The sequence below is a fragment of the Coloeus monedula genome (genome assembly GCF_965178545.1).
Source record: "Coloeus monedula genome assembly, chromosome: 14".
In the NCBI taxonomy this organism is placed as follows: Eukaryota; Metazoa; Chordata; class Aves; order Passeriformes; family Corvidae; genus Coloeus; species Coloeus monedula.
This window is the reverse complement of record NC_138794.1, coordinates 18,197,600-18,221,457: the sequence shown is the minus strand read 5'-3', so window position 1 is coordinate 18,221,457 and position 23,858 is coordinate 18,197,600. Positions and strand designations below refer to the sequence as shown.

Here is a 23,858-nt window from a genome sequence, read left to right as displayed (position 1 = left end):
CCCATTAGTGTGACTGCAGCTACAGTTTGAACTTGGTTATGCTTATATCATCTATTTCCCTATTATGTAAAGAGGTGAGATTTACTGATTAAAAACTTGCTGATTAAAAAAATCTACTGATTAAAAAATGTCTGCTGCGTAGACATTAGACCCTAAGCTGACTGAAGTACATACATTTCTGAGGTTGTGACCCTAACCTGGGTCAGAGGTTGCTGCCTCTTGGATGGTCACCCTTACACTTGCTGACAGAACATCTCTTCCCTAAAGTTCTTCCTAAAATTTGTTTATAGGGGGTTGGGTTTGCCTTCAGGTTTTAGTATTCCTACTTTTAAATGTTAGAAGTGTTCTGTGTGGTTTTGGATAGGTCTGTGCTGGGCAGGGTTGGCAGATGCTTATTCTGAGGAAGGTGCAGGATGCTGCCCTCGTAAGGATGGTGGCAGCAGCTGAGGGCAGTGGCCTTTTCACCTGGCTCAGCTGCAGCTAAAACACTGCAGTTAAATCACTCCAGTTAAATTTGTACAACACTTACATGTGACATCCAGACAAGCCCTTAATGTGTCTCTTGTCCATCTGGCTTGGAATATGGCACAGAGATTCAATAGGATTCTGAGGGAACTTCATGATTTTTGGAATTTTAGGGTGACAATTAATCTGCTTAACTGGAATTACTTTTATATGATGCTTCTTACTGATCACTAGTTTGAAAACGATCTCTGCCACAACACAAGTGATAAGGTTTCTTTAACTAAGTGGTTTGACTGAATGTCTTACAGCTCTGCTCCTGAGGAGAGGGCTGCAGCAGCAGGAGCAGGATACAGGTTTGATCCATGGCCCAGTTCAAACAGTACACCTGAAGCTCCCACATCCTCACAAGGCACAAAGTCCTAACAAGATTTCACTGTTTCTGTTCATAAAACTTAGCATGATTTTGTATGGGTTTGAGGATAGCTGTGTCCCTGATCTCCTTCATGCTCTCTAGGTGCTCTAAAAATCTCAGTAAATAATAGTGAGTGCAAAACAAATTGTTAAAGTGTGGAATTAAAATGGAACCAGAAAATAAAAGAGAAGGCTTTTAATAAATTGGGCCACAGTGCTTATAGTTACTTACCAGCTCTCTTCATGCAAATCTAGAAGTAGCTGCCTTTCAATAGGCTAAGTTTCAGCGTGGTTATTTACATTACTAATTCAGAATAATACCCTTACTGGAAACAGATTTCAGGGGGAAAATACACTTCCGTAGAGAAGGTATCATTTTGTAACTGAAAAATGTGTGAATATGAGCTAGTAATTGACTGCAGCGGTTTAATCCGTTTTCTAAAGAAAAGGGTCTCAACGCTCATGATCTCTAAAACATGCTCTCTCAGTGACCATTAATGGTTTGTTTTGTGTCAGGCAATGTTTTTGGGTTTGGGATTTTGAGAGATTTTTCAGCCTCCTGTTTGAGCAGTGTGATGTCAGTTATTTACATTTCAGTAAAATGTTTGTCGTAGCTTTCAAATACATGGGGACTGTAGACAGACAGTGTTTATCCCATTGTAAAGACTGTCAGAAATGGCTGGCTCTAACAACACACTCAGGCCCTGTATTTGTGTTTTATTCTCTAAACTGTCAGGCCCATTGGGGATGGTGACCATAGCCAGGGTGAAGAGGGACAACCCCCCCAATAATACAAACTCTTCATCATCAGAAACAGAAACAATAAAATTAAAAACTTTTGAAGAACTAATGTATGGAACAAAAGCAGTGTAAATGGAACATGTGTAAGCTTTTGTACCGTTCATTATAACTTTCTTCAAATATCTCTACAGAGATTGAAAGTTGCCCTGTGTATGTGTATATAAATATATATATGACATATATATACAGACAAAATAGACTTTAGAAGCAAATACTCTATTATAAAGACTCAGTATTGTTGCTTAAAGTATATTTAGGAATACAGTGAGAATTGTGATTCCCAGACTCTTGCACATGTAATTTTGGTGCTGCAGATATTTGCACCCAAGTAACTGTGTGTTCTTAGTGTAGCAGAGTGGTGTGGCCATCAAAGGGAGAACTGCCAGCTTATCTGTCACCATCTTATGTAAGTCAAAAAAAGCATCCTAGGGCATTATGTATGAAAAAGAGTGAAAATTACTGTTGTAGTGAATTTACCTGAATCATGAAGCAGTGGCTTTACCCACATTGTCTGTGTTTTGTGATCTTACCGGGTCTCCACTAGAGGACACCACTGGCAGAAACAACCGCTGTCCTTTGAGTTCTTACAAGTAATAAATCTATTTAGAAGTAGAATTTCTTTCTGACAACAGGTTCAGACACCAATGTGCTTGGAAATTACACAGCTCTTTCTCCTACTAAGCTACTTACAGCAGCCTGTCTCCTGGTGTGGGTGCACAGGGACTTACCTGGATAATCACTGTGTATCCTGACAAGACTTACATGTGCAATCACACAGAGAATTCTGCAGAAAAAGTAGAAGTACGCATATGCACAGTATTAATTTAAAAAGGAAGTAGCCACATGCCCACAGTTCAAGGGGTATATTGATGAGCCAGGGTTGTTGGTGCTATCTCCACTTGGCAGGGGTTTCTGAGCACGTTGGGATGTCTGTCTGCAGTGCTGGAGCAGCTCTGCAGCTGGGCTGCAGTGCAGCACTGGCAGGGCACCGGTAACAGGGCTGAGCTCTGCCACAGCTGGCAAGGCACATCCATAGCTGGGGATGAAACCAACTGGAAAGGCTCCCGAGCCTGCTCCCTTTCCACCTCCCCCTTGTGACACCTCAGTGGGACCCTGCGGAGCTCTTGGTACTGTCATGGTGCAACCTCTGCTGTTCTCTTACATGATGTGTGTTTTCTGGCTCTTGGCCAGGTGAGCATTTTCATGCACAGTGCACTGGTTTACACCAAAAAGCCGTCTTTTATATCAGGCAGTGGGCATTTCCCAGCCAAAGTTTTAAAAAACAAAATAAACACTCACATGCCACCTTAACTGTGCTTTCATCCTTATGGGTTTTGTTCTCTGTGCAAGTAATTGCTACTCTTACTTGTTATAATGAGAAATTAAAACTTTAAGGTTAATTTTAGCTAAACATGTGATGTATTTCTATGCAAATAGTGGATTCATATTTTAATCCATCCATTAATTTTTCAACTCGGGATACTCCTGCAGTAGCCAGTTCCAAATCTACAGTGATGCCACATTAGGGGAAGTCATTAATCAAATGTACAGCTGAATTATAACAGTTTTAAAACAATTTGAAGTTCAAAATCCAAACTTTAGGATGGGTATTGAATTACAAGACATAAAAATAAGTTTTAAAACTTAAAAATAATTTTTTTTAAAAAGTAAAAAACTAGTAAGTTTTTTTCTTTAACTAAAAAATAAGTTTTACCAGCTAAAACTAGAATTCAGACCCTTGGAACTTTGTATATTGCCACTGAAAATCTAATAATTTTGCCAACACAGAAAGTAACAAAAGGAATTCTGTATTTATGCTTCCTTTGTTGCAAGTGTCAAGTACAGAACCTGAATCAGAGCATGAGCTCTAGAAAGGGTAAAGCAGATATAATTGGTGGAAAAGATGAGATGTAAGTAACCCTCCTCAAAATTAATTCACTTCCTTAAAGCCTATAACAGTGAGAATTAGAGAGTTTTAGTGTATAGGTGGTCAGCACTGAGTGCCAGTGATGCACGGTGCCACTAAAACACAGCTTGAAGAAGGTTCAGCGGTGTTCAAAGCCTGGGCTATCAGTATTGTCCTGTAACTACCAGTTTATCTGCAGGTGGTCCAAGCTGCTGTTGCTACTAGAAACATCCCCTTCTCTAGCAACTGCAGCAGCAGATTTGACAGTCCCAGTACAGAGGCTGTGGGCAAACACAGGAGGAGCTCTTTGGACAGCATTGCTCAGCCAAACAGCCCTTCCCTATCACTGCCTGGAAGAAGGCAACAGGTCAGGTTTGTGTTGTGTGCTGCAGGTTGGGCAAGGCAGCTTTAGCTCACCAATAATTTGTTTGCCCAGACTTTCTGTAATCTGTGGATTAACCTTTTCCCCAAGATGAACATATAAATAGGAACTTGTTACTAGAGGTCAGTCACAGAATATTTTTTAACTTGTTTGCTGGAAATGGTATTAAAAGGCAAGTTCAGTTCACAGATAAGCTCTGCAGTGTTCTTTTCCAAGATTATTGGGAGGTTAATTTATGTGCACAGAAACTACATGTAGTTGAAAACTGCTGCGGGATGTAATTAAATGCTGTCAGCTTCCAGTGTTGTACTAATTGTGGCTTTTTGCTGTCAGATCAGGCTTCTACGTCAGTTTAGAACTAATACATCATATCAGAGTGCATATAATGGATATTTATGCATTCCAGGGTTCCAGCAAAGTTCCTTCACTACAAGACAGGAGGTATGTTTTAGTGTCATTAAAGCCCAGGCACTGATTACTCAGTGATGAGAACTCTCTACCCAGACACATTTCTGCCAATAGCAGATCCCAGTTTAGAAATCACAATAAAGTAATGATTGTTATGGTTTCTAAAGAAATTTTTGTTTATTTTGGTCTGATGGTATATATATATACACACACATATTTTCTTTGAAGTATTTTTAAAATTCAACAGTGATTTGAGACCATCACTTCTGACTCAAGAACGTATCACCCAGAGGCCTTCATGGTCCGTTCTGATGTTTTCAGTACCTCACAAATCCACACTGTTCCTGTGCCCCACAGTCTTTTGTGGCTGTCATGTAGATGAGCTGATGGGAAAATGGTCCAAGAGGTTACAAGAGAGCACCCAAGGCAATCAGGGTGAAAGCTGTATTTAGAATTCAAGTGCCCTTGTCTTCATGACAGGTCTTTAAACAGCCACTGCTCCCTCTCCTTACGTCCTCTCCCACATAATTTTAATATCTTCAGTTTGGCTTGATTGCACTGGTTTCCATAGTTTAGGTTCAGCGGAAATCAGCTGCTTTCTAGTGGCTGACAGCTCTCAGCAGTGACCGGTCAGATCCAGTGTTCAGAAAGACCCAACTTTCCTACTCACCGGGCAATTCTTTGTCCAATAAATATTGAGAGGGGACAGGACAAGATCAAGTAATTGTGCTTTTTATTTACCTGTTTGGGAACTTTTATCTGTGGGATTAATCAGAAAAGGTCAAATTGGCCTCAGCTAATGGAGCCATCTGTGGAGATCCAGGAGCAGTTGTTCCTCTTACTAAGCCTCTATTGTTGCTTTCCTCCTTTAATTGATGCACTTACTAGATGCCCTGTTATTTATAAATAGACCAAACCTTTATTTTTAATAAGCGCAAGTGCTGCAATGCTCAGTGTTGTCTCAGAATATCTATGAGGATAATTCTTGCTTTCCCAAGCAGTATTGTCTGTTTCCTGTTATGCTACTTGGCATGGGTGAAAGCAGCTGAAGAGAGAGCATGGAATTCACTGGGGTATCTTTACCTGTCTTTCCTTTATGGCTTTCACTGACTCTTGAGGCTTCACAATTAGAATTGTGAGGGTTCTGTCCTTGTCAACAGAAGTGCAATAGCGTGCCTCACTGTGACTTTACTGGTGAACTGAAAAGCCACTGTGGAACTCGGAAGGAGATTGTGTAAATAAGGCTCGTCCTGTTCAATTAGATCACACAGTGAGTCAGTAAGGAGTCCTATTGAATTTGGTTTAACCTTACAATGTGGGCAGGTGTTAGCAAGCAGAAAAATGAACTAAGTATATGATGGCATAGACAGAAATTAGGTTTATGTGCACAGGATTTAGTGTTTTCAGGACAGGCCTAAGAATCAATTTCTTAGTATTGGTATTGTCCCTAGGCCTGAACCAATTTTAGGTTGCCTGTCAATAGTAGACTTCCAGAGGGGATAGTTGAAAATGCCTCTTCTTTTATTTTTGATGGAGTTAAAAAATAAGGTGAGCCTCATGTTTATATTGCATTTGAATGCTGTATCAACTGCTTGCTTTTTCACCCTTTTTGTTCTTAGGTATTTGTCCTCCTCTGTGCTAAATACAGGCAGTGGAGTTGCAGTTGGCATACCTTAGCTGTGGAGTGAAAAGCCAGTGTTACCCAGATGGCTCAGGTGCCAGAGGCACCTTTCCATGGGAGTGTGCAAGTACTGAGCTCATGCACGGGGTGAAACACCTTCCCCAGGCCCCTTTCCTGCCAGCAGATGCCAGGGAACCATCCTCTCCTACCTGTGGAAACACACAAACAGAGGAGCTGCCTTATCTTTAAGGCTTCAAAATCACCTTTCAGCTGTCAGAATTCTCACTTTGCCATGCCAGGACAAGGTGGGATGGAGCATTTCTGAAGGCCTCCTTTCTGGGGCTTTACCACATAAGCAGTGCAGGAGGGGAATGGAGGTAAATACATGATAGATATTCCTTAATGTGAACTAATGCCTGCCTCTAATTCAAATGACACTGAGCCAGTTCAGGCACATGTTTTAATCCTAAACTAGTTTTCCATTGGTATTCAATGGTTGAAATTTTATTGTGGGTGAATTCACTCATGTTTGTAAACCAGTTTGAGATTTTCAGATAGAGTGGGGGATTACTAAAACACTAGTTTCATTAAGGAGAAGTGTTGCAGGGAGTAAAATTGTCTATTTTAATAGAAAATGCTACTTTTTTGTACTCTCCAGTGATTTTCACTGTATAAAGTCTGGATGACACATGGACATATGTGTCCATGGGTTTGTATGTGCATGTAGATATACTTGTGTATTTATTTAAAGGGAGAGGAAAGATTTTTAAAAAAAGGTGGAGCCAGCCCAGTATTCAGTTGTCTGGTTTGTTTTTCTAAGGGAGCTTTGAACTGCATTTCTTAGCCCCTGGCATTTTAGATAGAATCTTCAAACAGTAGATAAAAGGAAAGAAAAAAATTCTTAAGATGGATTTCAACTGTGTTTTACTAATTAGTTATTATTTCTTCCATCAGTGAACAGTTCAGAATAGAGTTGCACAAGTGTGTTCTTTCAGAAATAGAAGTCAGCACGTTTCAAAGTATTTGGGTTCCATTCAGAAATAATTTCTTCTGAAATACTTTAGTTCCTGAGGTCTGTTCAAACGGGCTTTCCAGATCAGCTTCTGATTCGGACATTCTGCAGGACCATTCTTTAGGCTGATGAAGGAAAAATCATTGTTCTAAATTGCCTTTTCAGTCTACATGAAAATATTTATTTTGGAGGTTTGTGTTTGAGGGAGGGTCTACAGCAGAGTATTTCACTTAGTTCAAAAATATTTCAAATAGTCAAAATGTGCTGAAGTCACGTAGAGCAGAGATAGCCAAGCTGGCATTAATTCATTTGAGCTGTTAAAGCTCAGCATTATTTCTGATTCTGCTCTACTTATTAACTAATAATAATACTTTAACAGGAGAAATGTATGGACGTGAGTACTTTGGTCCAGGACACTGGATTTCACCCAATAACTCTTGCACCAAATTAATAAATTATGATTTGACTAGGATCATAGTTTTCTAGGAGATAATCAGGTTTGATTTAAAAACTTTAAATTATCGAGAGTCGACTATATATGCTAAGTATATTATGCTCATCATTAATTACTCTTGGCATTAAAAAAAAACCATTTTATTCTTACCTGAATTCATTCCGTTTCAGCTTCCAAATATTAGCTGTTCCTGTGCATTATCAGAAATTTTCTTCCCATTCAGGTCCTTCCACACTGTCATCCCATCATATTTTTACTTTCCTCAGCATAAACTAAGTTACACTTCTGTCATGCCTCCTGGTGAGGCAGGTTTCTCTGACCTCTTCTCTTCTACAAGTGTTGCAGTTTGCCAGTGCCCTGTGTAGAGAGAGGGGAGCAGCAGTGCAGGACAGAGGTTTTGGTCCCACTTCTGTCCTGGAATATTGAACACACAATCCAAAAGCTGTTGCAAAGTGGCGCTGGCTTTATTTCATTCTGTCTTTCTGTATTGCCCACTGACTTGTATAAATTCAGCAGCGATCTTGCCCCGGTTTGGTTTTATTTCTGAAGCACACAGTTCAAATTATGCGACTGCTTTAATGAGTGCAGCAAAAGCCAGCCAAGTACCAGCACAGGCCAGTTGGCCTTTTCATGTGTTTCTTTGTTGGCCACCTTGGGTAGGATGAGGCATACATGTAAATCACTCTTCTTGAGCTGTGTGTATTTTTCTGTACCAAATGTCAGATAATGAGATGAAAACATTATATTGAACTTTCTATTTAGTCTGCTCATTTTCAAATTTGCCAAACATACTTGTGTCCTCGGGTAAGTGGTGCTTTGGAGGGTGCCACAGATGCCAAACCCTGATAAAATCTATCCTATCTTGTTAATGAACACACAAGCAGTTGTTCCCCATCTGCTGCCTCTGTCTGAAAGGTTAGGAAGCCCTTCCTTTTTGATCACAAAGGACATAATTATTATCTGTAGAGGAGTCAAGTACAAAGACAGTCCATCCAGTCTGACCACTACTACACTGCAGGCCACCAAAGATTAACAGCTGCTTCTCCTTTGATTAGGTTAGGTAATAACAGTTACTTTAGTTAATAATTGGATGGATTCCCAGGCCATGTAATTCAGGTTTAGGCTGTCATTTTTTGCTGGCATGTAGCTGAGCTGTATTACTGGAACAGAGCCTGTAATCCTATTAGTCAGTTGTCACTCGAGCCATAGGAGAGAAGGGAAATTCAGATCCATTAAGGTGTTGTAACAGGTAGGTAAATAAGTTAGCCATGGTTGCCCACTGTGCAGGGAGCTGTCTTACTGGGGTTTTTTTACAGGATTAATTTTAAGTTTCTCAATACGTTTAATTCATTATTAATCCATAAAATGGTTACATGGTTTGTCTAATTTATCACTGTTTCTGGTTACTGTGCCACACATGCATTGGTGTACACACACTTTCCACTAAGTTACTTGATTCATGCAGTGTTCTGCCTAAGTTAGTGGCTGTGTGCTTCAAATGACCAGCTTATAATGGTCCAGAGATTAAATCCCTGCTTACTGTCACATAAGCTGGGTTGGCTTTCCTCCTGTACAAACAAGACCACTGCAATTCACAACGATGGGCTTGGGAGGGATAAGGAAAACAGACTCTTGTCATGGATTGGTTTTCAGTGCTGTGTCTGCTGCTCCAAGGGACTGCATCTCTGTTTTTGTTTTTCTAATGTTTAAGACACATCTAGGTGGCATCCCCAAGGTTTTTGTGCCTCCTTATCTCTGTTAAAAAATGCATAGATGACAGTAATAATAATTTTTGTCTACTTGTTCATTTGTCTCTGCTCTCCTGTGTCACCAGGTAACTTCAGAGCATAGAAATCCTTTTGTATTTAAAAATCAGATTGTTTAAAAATGTTATTTGAATAGTTGTGAATTTCTGAAACAATGTATAAAAACCTGTTTATATATTTTCTGCTGTTCAAGGAACATGAATCCCATGATATCGATTGCAGAATAACCCTCCCAGTCTAAATGTACAGCCACTCAGCTGTTCCTACAGTGAAATTATGAAGCGGGTTTCATAAACAGGAGAGCTAATTCATTTGGGATACTAAGTTGGAAGTCTGGAGGCTTCTTTCAAGCAGCAAAAACATGCAATGCTGGTTTATGCTCTTTTCAAATAGGGATTTAGTATTTATTCCCTGTCGGATCTATCATTTTTCATAATCATACGATGCGTGATCTACTCAGAGCTTCGGGTGCCACCAGAGTAAAAGTTGCAGTTACCTGAAAAGGTCTTTCATTCTAACACAGGTTCAAATGGGGTCAATTTAAATAAGAATATTATGTGAGCAAGGGCTCTGAGTAACTGAGATTCCTCAGTCCACTTCTTTTGAATTTCTATTATAATATGTATCAGCTAATGTAAAGCTGATGACAGGATGTTCCAACATGGGAGATTTAATGCTGTATGTTCTTTATAGCAGCTCACCATTACAAGGTCTTGTCATGGGCAGCTGAGGGATAATTTCTTCTTCCAGTGTGTCCTCCAGTCCCACAGTGTTCACCCTGAAAATGTCAGCAGTGCAGTATTCAAGTGACTCTTCTGCTCCTTTGGGGACAGGGCATGTTTTCCTTTCAGCTCCCATGGGCTGCACTGGCCCAAGGCCAAGCCCCAGGAGCTGTGCCCTGATCCTGGGATTCCTGACAGCTGGACACTTAGGTGGGGGCCAAGGTTGTTCACACATGCCAGATACCAGCAGCTACTTTGGCATCAACATTGCCTTCCAAGAAGTGGGTTAGAAGCCCTTGAAGTTCTCCATCTTAAAAAAATCACTGGAGATAAATATATTAAATGTTGTGCTAAAAGTCATGTATCCCTACATGGCAGTTTTACAGACCTCTGTGAGCACAGGTAGCAAATGCTGTGCTCATGTGTCTTCCCCATCTTTGCTGTTGGTTGTATCTTCATTTTACATGCTCTCCCATGCGTATAGTTAGGGATTTCTTTTCACGGATAAGCATCAAAATGCTAATGAATTTTTATGAGTAATCTGGAAAGAGGAGTAGTAGGACATATAGCTGAATCATATAAAATCAGAAGAAATTCTGGGCTCCCTTCTGCTTGATAAAAAACTGTAGTAGTAACAGAATTTTTAAAAATGCACATGTGTATTTTGAGAAGTATACCTGTATTTTAGTAAAGTATTAGACAAAAGTGAACCAGGCACTCTGAAAAATGTCTGTCTATAAAAGAAGTGATGTTCCAGATTGAAATGGAAGGAGAGCACATTGGAAATTAAACAGCTTCAAAATGTTTATATGAATTTTAAAATAGATACGGGACAACCTCCCCTCAGAATAGGGAGACATTGCTTCTTTCAGTTTGGCTCTAGTGACTGATTTGGGATAGGGGGAAGTTCCTTTCAGGACACTTCATTACCAGGTATTTATGGAGAGAAGAGGAGTTCTGGGGAAAAAAATCACAGATAAGAAAAGTTCACATGAAAAAATAGAAAAGAAAAGGTGGAGTTTAGCATTAAAGAGAACAGAGAGTTGAGAAACAAGCCAAGTAGGAAAAGGAAGCAGTGTACAAGTTCAAGAATGGAGTGATTGCTGAGGGGAGAAACAAAATGAATGCAATAAATCGGATGTAACTCGGAGTAATGGGATGAAACAGAGAAAGGGCATATTTGGTCTAAATGACAGGAAAGACTTCTTGCCACAAGAGCTAATAGGTTGTGGCATAATCTCCCTTGAGAAACAGGAAAAGTGAGAAGTGGCAAGAGCTGGGTACATTTGGAACTGGAGGAGCAGTAACAAATAAATCAGCAGCATCACAGAAAGGCCGCCCTCATTGCTGTGCTGCACAGCCACACTCCCAAGCTCCTCGTGTGCCTCCTTCTCTGCACTGCTCAGGGTGTGCCCATTTCCAAGGCAAAGGCACACTGGAACTAACAAAATCTCTCTTTTCACCTGGGAAGTTTTAAGCTGAAGCGAGCAGGGAAAGGTTAGAAAGGCCCTGGGCTCTGTCTGGGGGTGCTGCAGCACTGGGGGAGCAGGGGAGGAGGAGGTTTGAGAACTGTGGCTGTGAGCCAAGGTGCTCAAATAAAGTCAATAATGATGATTTATGGCAGGACTGTTTCTTTGCTGTTTGGGTCTTTTCTTTATGGCTCTACCAGGAGTTGGTAGAAAGTGTTATTGGGAGCCAAGGGAGCTTAAGGAGGCAGGGTTTTGAGATTTTTTTTTAGATGGGAGGAAGAGGAAGTAGAGGAAGAATATGAGTAAACACAAAAATAACTGCAGTTAAGGCACACTTACTGGCCTCACTGGGCTAAAATTAACTGCTAGAAATTATACTTACCAGCTAGCCTGTAGGAAGTCACTGGTTGATTTTCTTAACTGCTTGGTAAGTTGGCACACAGATTTCCACTCATTTGAGGCTAATTATTCCTTGGAAGGTAAACCTTTTGGTTGTCTAGAAATCTAAATGTAGTTGGTATTAATTGTGGAAAATGCTTCCTTTTTGAATATCTGACTTCTGTGAGCAGTTTTTCTGTAGCTTGTAAATCAAATACAATATAGCTGTTTGCTCGAATGAAACTTAATGGAGAGAAAGTTGCATGATTTAAATAAAAAGTAAGATATGTACTTCTGTATGTAATGTCTGATCTCACAGGGAAAAGTGTTGTCCCTCTAAATCATATTACAGCTGTTTAATTATTCTTGTAGTTGTTCAAATAAGGATTTTATTGTCAGAGTCACTAGGAGTTTTTTCTGTTAGAGTCTGTTACAATAGAATACATTCTTTACAGACTAACAATAATCGTGTTTATAGAGGATGTCCCATTTTTTCCCCATGTGTGAAGTGCTTGCAACACTGGGGGGAAAAAAGAAGAAATTCTTTCTTATTAACCACAATATTATTATCATCATCATCATTGACAAAATCAAGATGATCAAATACAAACTACCAATAAAAACTATACAAAATTAGTAGCTTAGAAGTAGAGAAGAAGATTTTACTTGCTTTACTGTTGTACTAGTTTGAAAACAAACCAGTGGGAGGCACCAAGTCAGAATAACAATTTAATGGGGAAGTTAAAGAAAAGGAAAGAAAAAAAAACTAAAAGAAAACACTGGTTCAAACTGACAGAGTCAAGATACAACCTGAGTCCCTGTTAGGCAGGGTGGTGGTAGCAGTCTGCTAGAATGGTGGCTGCAGTCCTCTGAAGCGGTGATCCTGTAGAAAAGAGGGTCTGCTCTTCCTCAGAAGGTCCAGTGGTGGCTGTGTAGCTCCTGTCCTCTGGAAATCCAGTGGAAAGGCCTCCTCTCTTGTGTTCAGCCTCAGCTTATATCCACGCTGGGATGCTTGGTTCCTCCCTCTGGGTGGAGCATCTCACAATGGGGTAATGAGTCATGAGGCCAGGTGTTGATTGGGCTCATTAACAGATGATAGTCCAGAGGGAGTTATCTATGAGTCATGCGGCAGGACAATGATGGGCCATTAACAGCAAGATAGTCTGGGGGGAGGAGGCAAGGAAACACTGCCCCACCTGATTTCAACGGCTGATGGGGATGGTAATAGAATACACTGCAACCCAGGACATTATCCACCCCTTATTCTATTACCATCTGCATCATCCCAAATCAATACCTTCTTTAAACTCTACACACACATACATATATATATATATATATACAATGAAACCCTACGCACCGTTCTCACCTAAGATTAGGTCTCCTTGTGGTACACAATGGGTTTCCCCATCTTTTTGCATTACCCACCAAGTGCAACCAGGTCCTTGAGCAAAGACAATCCCACGGATGGGTTTGCCTTTGCCTGAGGCGGGATTGATCCAAACAGTCTTTCCTAAAATACCCCTCAGGTGTACCGCAGGGACTCTATCTCCATCCACTGTGTGCAAGGGTTCAGACTCGGCGGGACCACCTCGATTGATGGACCCTCGGGTATTGACCATCCAGGTGGCCTTTGCTAAGTTCACTTCCCAATTTTTGAAGGTACCCCCACCAAGTGCCTTTAGGGTGGTTTTAAGTAGTCCATTGCAGCGTTCAACTTTTCCGGCAGCTGGTGCATGATAAGGAATATGATATATCTATTCAATACCGTGTTCTCTGGCCCAGGTGTTGATGAGGCTGTTCTTAAAATGAGTCCCGTTGTCCGACTCGATCCTGTCAGGGGTGCCATGTCTCCACAGGACTTGCTTTTCCAGGCCCAGGATGGTGTTCCGGGCTGTAGCATGAGGCACAGGGTAGGTCTCCAGCCATCCAGTTGTCGCTTCAACCATGGTCAACACGTAGCGCTTGCCTTGGCGGGTTTGGGGAAGGGTGATGTAATCAACCTGCCAGGCTTCCCCATACCTGTACTTTGACCATCGTCCACCGTACCACAGAGGCTTCACCTGCTTGGCCTGTTTGATTGCAGCACAGGTCTCACAACTGTGGATGACCTGTGAGATGCTGTCCATGGAAAGGTCCACCCCTCGGTCACGGGCCCATCGGTATGTTGCATCTCTCCCCTGATGACCAGAGGCATCATGGGCCCAACGAGCTAGGAATAATTCTCCCTTGTGCTGCCAGTCCAGATCCACCTGAGATACTTTCACCTTAGCAGCTCGGTCCACCTGCTCGTTGTTGCGATGCTCTTCATTAGCCCGACTCTTGGGTACGTGCGCATCCACATGTCGAACCTTCACGGTCAGCTTCTCTACTCGGGTGGCGATGTCCTGCCAAATCTCAGCGGCCCAGATGGGTTTCCCTCTGCGCTGCCAGTTGGCCTTTCTCCAGCGATCCAGCCATCCCCACAGAGCATTAGCTACCATCCACGAGTCGGTGTAGAGATAGAGCCTCGGCCACTTCTCTCGTTCAGCAATATCCAAAGCCAGCTGGACGGCTTTAAGCTCTGCAACCTGACTCGATCCACCTTGTCCCTCAGTAGCTTGTGCAACTCGTCGTGTGGGGCTCCATACTGCAGCTTTCCACTTTCGGTTAGCGCCTACAATTCGGCAGGAACCATCAGTGAAGAGGGCATAACGTCTTTCAGTCTCCGGTAGCTTCCGGTGGGGCTTCCTCAGCACGAGTCACTTGCTCTTCCTCTTCTTCAGAAGATAATCCAAAAGTCTCACCTTCAGGCCAGTTTGTTATAATTTCTAGAATCCCAGGGCGATTCGGGTTTCCAATACGGGCACGCTGTGTGATGAGGGCGATCCTTTTGCTCCATGTGGTGTCGGTGGCGTGATGCGTGGAAGGAACCTTTCCCTTGAACATCCAACCCAGCACCGGTAGTCGGGGTGCCAGAAGCAACTGTGCTTCAGTGCCAATTACCTCAGAGGCAGCTTGGACTCCTTCATAGGCTGCCAAGATTTCCTTTTCTGTGGGAGTGTAGTTGGCTTCAGACCCTCTGTAGCTTCGGCTCCAGAATCCCAGTGGTCGGCCACGAGTCTCACCAGGCACCTTCTGCCAGAGGCTCCAGGACAGACCATTGTTCCCGGCTGCAGAGTAGAGCACGTTCTTCACCTCTGGTCCTGTTCTGACTGGGCCAAGGGCTACCGCATGAGCGATTTCCTGCTTGATCTGGGCGAAGGCTTGCTGCTGTTCAGGGCCCCAGTGGAAATCATTCTTCTTGCGGGTAACCAGGTAGAGAGGACTCACGATCTGGCTGTACTCGGGAATGTGCATCCTCCAGAAACCTATGGCGCCTAGGAAAGCTTGTGTTTCCTTCTTGTTGGTCGGTGGAGACATCACAGTGATCTTATTGATGACCTCAGTGGGAATCTGACGCCGTCCATCTTGCCACTTTACTCCCAGGAACTGGATCTCTTGAGCAGGTCCCTTGACTTTGCTCCTTTTGATGGCAAAGCCAGCTTCCAGGAGAATCTGGATGATTTTCTCTCCTTTCTCAAACACTTCCTTTGCTGTGTTTCCCCACACAATGATGTCATCGATGTATTGCAGATGTTCTGGAGCCTCACCCTTTTCCAATGCAGTCTGGATCAGTCCGTGGCAAATGGTGGGACTGTGCTTCCACCCCTGGGGCAGTCGATTCCAGGTGTATTGCACACCCTTCCAGGTAAAAGCAAACTGGGGCCTGCATTCTGCTGCCAAAGGAATGGAGAAGAAGGCATTGGCAATGTCAATAGTAGAGTACCACTTCGCTGCTTTGGACTCCAGCTCGTACTGAAGTTCCAACATGTCCGGCACAGCGGCGCTCAATGGTGGCGTGACCTCATTCAGGCCACGGTAGTCCACCGTCAGCCTCCATTCTCCACTGGACTTACGCACTGGCCATATAGGGCTGTTGAAAGGTGAATGGGCCTTGCTGACCACCCCTTGGCTCTCCAGTTTGCGAATCATCTCATGGATGGGAACCACAGAGTCTCTGTCGGTGCGGTATTGCCGGCGGTGCACTGTTGCTGTGGCGATTGGCACCTGTTGTTCTTCAACTCTCAGCAGTCCCACAGCAGAGGGGTCATCTGAGAGGCCAGGCAGTGTACTCAGTTGTCTGATATCTTCTGTCTCCACAGCAGCTATCCCAAAAGCCCAACGATGTCCTTTTGGGTCCTTGAAATACCCATTTCTGAGATAGTCTATGCCGAGAATGCACGGGGCCTCCGGGCCCGTCACGATGGGGTGTTTCTGCCACTCGTTCCCAGTTAAACTCACTTCAGCTTCCAGTACAGTCAGCTGCTGGGATCTTCCTGTCACTCCAGAAATAGAAATGGGTTCTGCTCCCACATACCTTGATGGCATCAGAGTGCATTGAGCACCGGTGTCAACCAAAGCCGTGTATTTTTGTGGGTCAGATGTGCCAGGCCATCGGACCCACACAGTCCAAAAGACCCGATTCTCCCTTTCCTCTACCTGGCTAGAGGCAGGGCCCCTCTATTCCTGGTCATGTTGCATGTTGCTCCCTTCCGGTGAATACGTTCCTGAGGTCCCTTCAAGAGGATCGGTCATATTATCATTCCGGTACCGTCTGGAGTTCTGTGTGCAAGAGACCGGAGCAATATTGACTCTAGATGCGCTTCTTGTGGTAGTTGTCCCTCTTTTTAGTTCACGTACCCGAGCTGCTAAGGAGGAGGTGGGTTTTCCATCCCACTTACTCATGTCTTCTCCATGTTCCTGAAGGAAAAACCAGAGGTTACCTCGTGGGGTGTATCCTCTCTCCCTGGTTGGGGGACGCCGGCTCCTAATGGCAGAGACTCTTGTTGGTTCTGGCGAGATCGGGTAAATCTCTTCCTTAAGTTCCTTTTTCAGTTTCTGATGGCCTTCTTCAATCAAGCTCCGGACTTGCTCAGCCAAAAGACTTGTTTCCACAGATGAGACATGGGTGCGAAACGGGGCTGTGATGGTGTCCTCGTAAATCCTCAGTTTGTTCACCAAGACGCCCACCCTGTCCTCGCCTTCCCTCCATTGCAGCGTTGCCAGGTAACGGGAGTATATCTCTGGTCCGGGAGTATATCTCTGGTCCAAGGCGTGCGAACCTCAACCACATCTGTGACGTGCACTGGACACCATCTGGGCTCTTAGGAAATCTCTCGTCTTCTGAGAAAATGATCTCCAGCACAGCCAATTCCCTCAGGCACCAGATACCTTGTTCCATTGTGCTCCATTTCCCTTGGTGCACCTGGAGGTCTTCTTTACAAAGGTACCTGTCCCTTACACTTGTAAGCAGTCGCCGCCAGAGGCTGAGAGTTTCTTGGGTTCTCCCGATCCCCTGGTCAATGACCACATCCCGGGACAGAGATCCCAGCTGCCTGGCCTCACTTCCGTCCAGAATGGTGTCATTGGCTGCAGCGTCCCAGATGCGGAGCAGCCAGGTCAGGATAGACTCGTTCGTCTGGCGGGTGAATTCCCTCCGCAGGTCACGCAGCTCACCCAGGGATAGCGACCGAGTGATGATCTCTGGCTCTGCCTCTTCTGCTGGGTGCGAAGGTCCTGCTGCATCCTCGTCAGTCACAATGCGGGCTGATTTGCTTTTTGATTTCTTCTTCTGAACGGGGGCAACTGCAATTGGTTTAGGCTGTTCTGGTTCGGTGACGGTTTGCATGGGGACACTGAGAGTGCTTTTGGTTCCCTTCTCCTCGGTGTCAGTCTGTGTGGACATGGACGCTGTTGTCTTGCATCTGGGTCCTTTCTCCTCTGTGTCAGTCTGCGTAGACATGGACACTGTTGCTTTGCATTTGGTTTCTTTCTCCTCTGTGTCAGTCTGCGTAGACATGGACGCTGTTGCTTTGCATTTGGTTTCTTTCTCCTCTGTGTCAGTCTGCGTAGACATGGACGCCGTTGTCTTGCATCTGAGTTCTTTCTCCTCGGTGACAGTCTGAGTAGACATGGACGCTGTTGCTTTGCATTTGGTTCCTTTCTCCTCTGTGTCAGTCTGCATAGGCATGATGTTTGTTGCTCTGCTCTTTTTCCCTCCCTCATCCTGAGGATGCTGTGCCATGGCTCTGATCCTAAGCATGGTGTACATGGTGCAGGCTGTACAGAGAAGACAAAGCAGAACTGACAGCAAGTTTATGCCATCTTTGACATCCAGAGGGAATTCAATATTTTCAAAAACTGCTGTGCCTGGCCTGAAAGGCTGGAAGAAACCACTCTCTACTCCCCCCACCAGGGGCTGGGTGCGATTGTTGAGGAGATCCCAGACATAGGAGCCCAGACTAGGACAGCCAAACAAAACTGAGTGTATACTCCAAATGGTATTCATCGCCTCACAGGTTATTATGCTGTAGACATAATAAACCATTAAAGCAATTCTCATACCATTCCCTGGTTTTAACAGGAGTAATACTACAGGCAGGTAGTTCCCCATGTGAGGAAAAATATAGAGAGCAAGATACAGTACCCACGTAGACAAGCTGAGCACCATGGTGAATAGGTTTCTGTTAACACAAAATTGTAATTCTGACTTTCTCTCAGAGCTGCCCCACGTTGGGCGCCAAATTATGTACTAGTTTGAAAACAAACCAGTGGGAGGCACCAAGTCAGAATAACAATTTAATGGGGAAGTTAAAGAAAAGGAAAGAAAAAAAAACTAAAAGAAAACACTGGTTCAAACTGACAGAGTCAAGATACAACCTGAGTCCCTGTTAGGCAGGGTGGTGGTAGCAGTCTGCTAGAATGGTGGCTGCAGTCCTCTGAAGCGGTGATCCTGTAGAAAAGAGGGTCTGCTCTTCCTCAGAAGGTCCAGTGGTGGCTATGTAGCTCCTGTTCTCTGGAAATCCAGTGGAAAGGCCTCCTCTCTTGTGTTCAGCCTCAGCTTATATCCACGCTGGGATGCTTGGTTCCTCCCTCTGGGTGGAGCATCTCACAATGGGGTAATGAGTCATGAGGCCAGGTGTTGATTGGGCTCATTAACAGATGATAGTCCAGAGGGAGTTATCTATGAGTCATGCGGCAGGACAATGATGGGCCATTAACAGCAAGATAGTCTGGGGGGAGGAGGCAAGGAAACACTGCCCCACCTGATTTCAACGGCTGATGGGGATGGTAATAGAATACACTGCAACCCAGGACAACTGTAAACAGAGGAGATTAAACCAATTTTGCAGGAAAGGAAAAGAGTGCAAGTTCTAAAATAGTGGATCTGCTGCAGCAAACCCCAGTCATTTGCAAACTGTGATAATAATGATAGGATGGTATTTAAGTGTAAAATTGTATGTGCAAGTTCCAAGTGGACACCTAGGAAAAGGGATCTGCCTGAGCTATTTTATGCATATTTACAAACCAAGCCTGGAGGTTGTCTCCTGTTGGAAAAGTTTGTAAAAATGACAAAGTACCCATCTAGAAATTGTCTATATTTTTAAAATCATACTGTAAAAGCAGTATAGCCACAAAGATAATAGCAACAGATAAAGCTGAACTTTATTAAAATCCCTATAACTGTATGTCATTACAGAAAATATGGTATTCAAGTGTATTGCCTGTGTAGTACTTGATATGTATATATGATAATTGAAAAAAATAACACCTGAGAGTTTCAACTCATCCTTGTGCATGGGCAGTGAAATGCTCTTTTTCAAAGATGTTCAACATGATCAATAAGTGCATTAAGGATTTTCTACATTGACAGAATCCACAACTGTCAGATGTACACTTTATGTAGACAGTTTTTAAATTTCTGTTGGTTCTCTTCTGTGTTTGTGTTTCTTTAGAACACAGCAGATAAAATTGCATTCCGGGCTGCAGGAGGATTGACTGCCCTTGAAAATGTTCTTCAAACAGTGACTTCTCCCACCAACCTGAATGCAGCTGCACGGGTTCCCTTTAAGTAAGTATGATGGGTCCTTCACCTTCCACTTAGTCACTAGAATATTCATTTCATATCTGCTGCTTCACTGCTTCTTCTTCTCCTAGTCCCGTGTTGAACTTCAGAGCAGAAAATCGTGCTGTTCTCTATGCCATGGAAGGTGAAAGACATTTCCACTCACCCTCTGGTTTCTTAACTTGGTGATTTTTATTTTGAGGTATGATATATTTGAGTAGCAGCTAATTGTATAAAAAAAGACAAAACATTTAACAGAGGCGGAGATATGTATCTTTTGAAGTTAGTCTGCAAAGATCTCTAATGGGAAGCAGGGGAATTTTTTAAAGTGTTGTAATTCACTGGAATCCGTCTGCTTTTAAAATGAAATAGTTGTAAGATACTGCTAGCTGAAAGGGCTCCTACAAACAGGTAAATCAAAATTCTTGTGGATTAGAGAAATTCCTCTTTACAGAACATAAGAATGGAAGGGTTTAAATGTCTAATCCCTGAAAAAGAAGGTGGTGACTAAGCAGAATTCCTGCAAAAACTGGTGACTCAAAAGCATGTTCTTTTTCCTAATCTCTGAGTGTAGTTTTTATACAGTCAAGAGCACATAGGTGCTTTCAGAGCAGAGTTGGGCATGGTTTTAGTACAAGATGAACCAAACCCAGGATACCCTGGTGTGTACCATTGTCATCATTTGTTTGTAGATACTTTGTAATATTGGTATAATTGTAATTTAGGCACTACAGTGTGAGAGTTTGGATTAAAACTGGCCGATAATATGTTATGGGACATGCGTGTGAAGTGCTGGGAGAGAGCACTAAAGAAAAATCATTTTTTTAATAACTTGACATCGCACTTCTAAGAGAATAAATAAAATGCCTGCTTTTGCAATTGTGCCAAATGCACTTGCTGCAAGTCCAGCCAGCTCCACTGGTGAGCAATTCTGAGTTGGGCCTATGGTGAGCAGCTCAGGGACAGCTTGGGGCTTCTTCATTTGTGCCGTCTCTAATTTTGAGTTATCTCATCAATGTGGAATAAGCTTCACAAGGCACAGGATTGCACTGTGTGCCCACATAAAACCTAGTTTAAATTGAGCTTTAAATTCTTAGAATGTGCACCTTCGATTCTTGTTCTTTCCTTTTAAGAATAGTCTTGTGCTTTAGCAGCCTTTGTTGAGAAGGTTTGAGAATATTGTGTTTATATTACTGAAAACATCGTGCTTGAAGTTTGTTAGGCAGTTTGAGGATGTATTAGTTCTCGAAGGAGTTTGTGTGCTGATAAATAAAGCCCCATGTCAGCCACATTTGCATAACAGAAATCACATCCAAAGAGTTGATCAGAGTTCTCCTCTCTCTATCTCACACCTCTTTCAGACCAGTGGTCTCTCAGATTCCTGAGCCTGTTCATGACTGAATTATAAGAAGTTTTTGCATCTTTGAAAAATTCTCTAAACATTGTTTTATTAACACAGGTTTTCCACTAGCTGTATTTCCAAAAGAAATATGGGGGCAGAAGAGAGATTAATATAAACTGTTCTGACAGTTCTGACAACATTGTATGTTAAAAACATCTTCTGAAGAACTTTGCTCCACTCCTGAAATACAGCATTTCATTCAACTTCACAGCAAACTGCAGTCTCCACTTTGTAGACATCTGGCAGTTGGGAAGTTATCCATCAGATTGCACGTAATTTGACACAGGATCCTGTACTCTAAAGCAAGCTGCTCTTGCAGGGTTGGTCTGCAAGAGTCTGACTGCTTGAGTCTGACTTAGAGAGTCTGGAGTCTGCTGGAAGTGGCCCAGGGAACTTGGTGTTGCTGCATGGGATGCAGAGCCTCCTCTGTTGGTATTTCTGTGGTCTTTTTGATAGAGAGGAATGTTCTGTGCAGAATCTGCACCTCAACTGTCCAGTAGTTCCAGAGGGTGGGACCTTCTCTGAGCAGTTTGAACCAGGCACAAGCCATGTTTGTGGGTATTGGTATGGTCTCACTGAAAGGATTTAAGAAATTTTTCACACACAGAGTGATTGAGGGAGGTTCAAAACCAAAGGACAATCATAGAATGTATTTAATTCTTTAAATGAGGAAGAAAGTTCAGATCACATTTCTCATTTAATTTTGAAACGAGTTTGAAGTTACTTTTCTTTCTTTTGTGCAAATATCATTTACATCCTGATTTCTTGAACTTTGAATCTAGTGAACCAGCAGTTTTCGCTGTTTAAAGACAAAGCAAAGCCCTGTGGAGAGAAGTTGAATGACAAAGTTTCATGAATTGCCCTCCAGTCTTCCCCCAGCCAAATATGCTTTTCTGAAGGACGCCACTGTACTTCAGACTGTTTGTGGGTTCTTGGAATGTTTAACCATTTGTACTCATCTTAAATTGGGAATTGTCTATTGCTTTGTGATGAGGATAAGCTATTTACAAGTAGGTGAGGAGATTACATGGGCTATTATCTACATCTCTCTTTCTCCAAAATCCTGGCAGTATGGTGCAGCTCAACTTTAATCCCATGTCTACAAGATAAAGCTTTATTATCAGAAGATTTGACAATATGCCTGTTGTTTTGTGCCACTGTCCAGCTCAGTAGTTAGGAGCAGCAGGACGGGAAATGCTGTGAGGAAGAAATAACATTTATGAGACAGATGATACATTTGGTATTGGGACAATTTTTCTCCCCTTCAAATAAATCACTGGAAAAAGGAAAGAAAAAGCAGTGGGTTATAGCAAGTTTTATTTTTGGTGTTAGCATAAAAATTAATGTCCAGCCGCATTATTTCTTAAAGCAGCATTTTGTAGTTTTCCAGAATTTGTCTACTTCTCCACAAAACAGTCAGCAGAATTTGTAAAGGTTTCAGAGCTCTACAGTGTTTTTCTTACACTTCTACTGAAAAGCTAGTGGGAGCTGCACGGCGAAACAATTTAATGCCTTAAGATGAAGACCAGGAGATGAGTCTCATCCCCTGAGTTGCCTTGCAATGTGCAGCTCATTTACCCGCTTTGTGCCATGACACGTTGGTAACAAACCTGCTAACAAATGAGGCTTGTAGGTTTGTTTAATTAACATTTGGGAAATGCTTTGACTTCCTTGAGTGACAAGTATTTTAAAAATTGGCAGTAGCTGTGTAAGGAACAAAGTTGGATTTTTGCTACAAGCTAAGATAGGATTGAAGTCAAGTTTTATGTATCTTCTGTTTTCATACAGTTTATTGCATCATTTATTTAAAGCAAATATTATCAGGGCAAAAAAGCTCAAACCATAATTACATACATAAAAAAAAGAAATTAGTGCCTCCATAGTATTTTGTGTAGCATTGATACAAATGACTTTTATCAGTAAGAACTATTTTGAACTAAGAGCTGGTTTTATAGCTTGTTCTCTGTAACTTTTACTTGGGTTTATGAGCATACGCTTCTTAAGCTGCAGTGTTGCTGTTAATGCATTTTTATAGGATTGTTCACAAACAAACTTTTTTTTACATAAAATGCAGAACAAGCTTTCTTATTTTCCTCTGAGGTAGAGAAACATATAAATTTCTTAACATATTAGAAACAGATTAATTGAAAACTAGTAATTGGTACAAGGACATAAACACACTCTAAAGAGAATGAACACTGTGCAAGTTCAACATCTGAAACCTGCAGCATCTGTCCCTTCCTGTGACCTATTCCTGCTGTCTGGTTTAGCTGGATTTTGGGCTCAGAGCTCAAGAGTAAAGCAGCATTGCCCTCGTGTGCAATAAAGGAACAACAATTTGGTTGTTGAAAGCAGCTCTGTGAAATGTTATGAAACTTTCAGATTTAAAGCCAGGTCTTGCATTAAATGATTGATAAGCTAGGGGCTGGAGAATTTTGGTGGAATTTCAAATTCTGTCATACCTGTAAATACTGGGGTAAATTAATTGTTTGTCATTTGTCATTCAACAGTTTATTTGTAAGTGCAGCAGCATTTCAGAGTGAAACTCCAGTCTGGTTTTAGAAGTGTCTTGAAGCATAATTGATGCTGAATTTTATCTTCTCTCTATTAATTGCGTCTAGACTTCGGCTGAAGCCCTTTTTTTTAATTGCATATCCTTAAATAATGTAAATGACAGACAAAGCAGTAATTATGAATCTCTGGGAGTTCCTGATTGTATAAAAGACTGTGTGAT

The 23,858-nt window shown here is 42.5% G+C and overlaps 1 protein-coding gene across 1 annotated transcript in view; it reads left to right on the top strand.

Annotated features, from left to right (window-relative positions):
- The window catches only part of SCAPER (S-phase cyclin A associated protein in the ER), a 142,677-nt gene that overhangs the window by 72,936 nt on the left and 45,883 nt on the right, over positions 1 to 23,858 (top strand). The window contains exon 24 of the mRNA XM_082291057.1: positions 19,613 to 19,728. Within this exon, the coding sequence (XP_082147183.1) occupies positions 19,613 to 19,728 (116 nt within the window). The remainder of the gene's footprint in view (positions 1 to 19,612; positions 19,729 to 23,858) is intronic.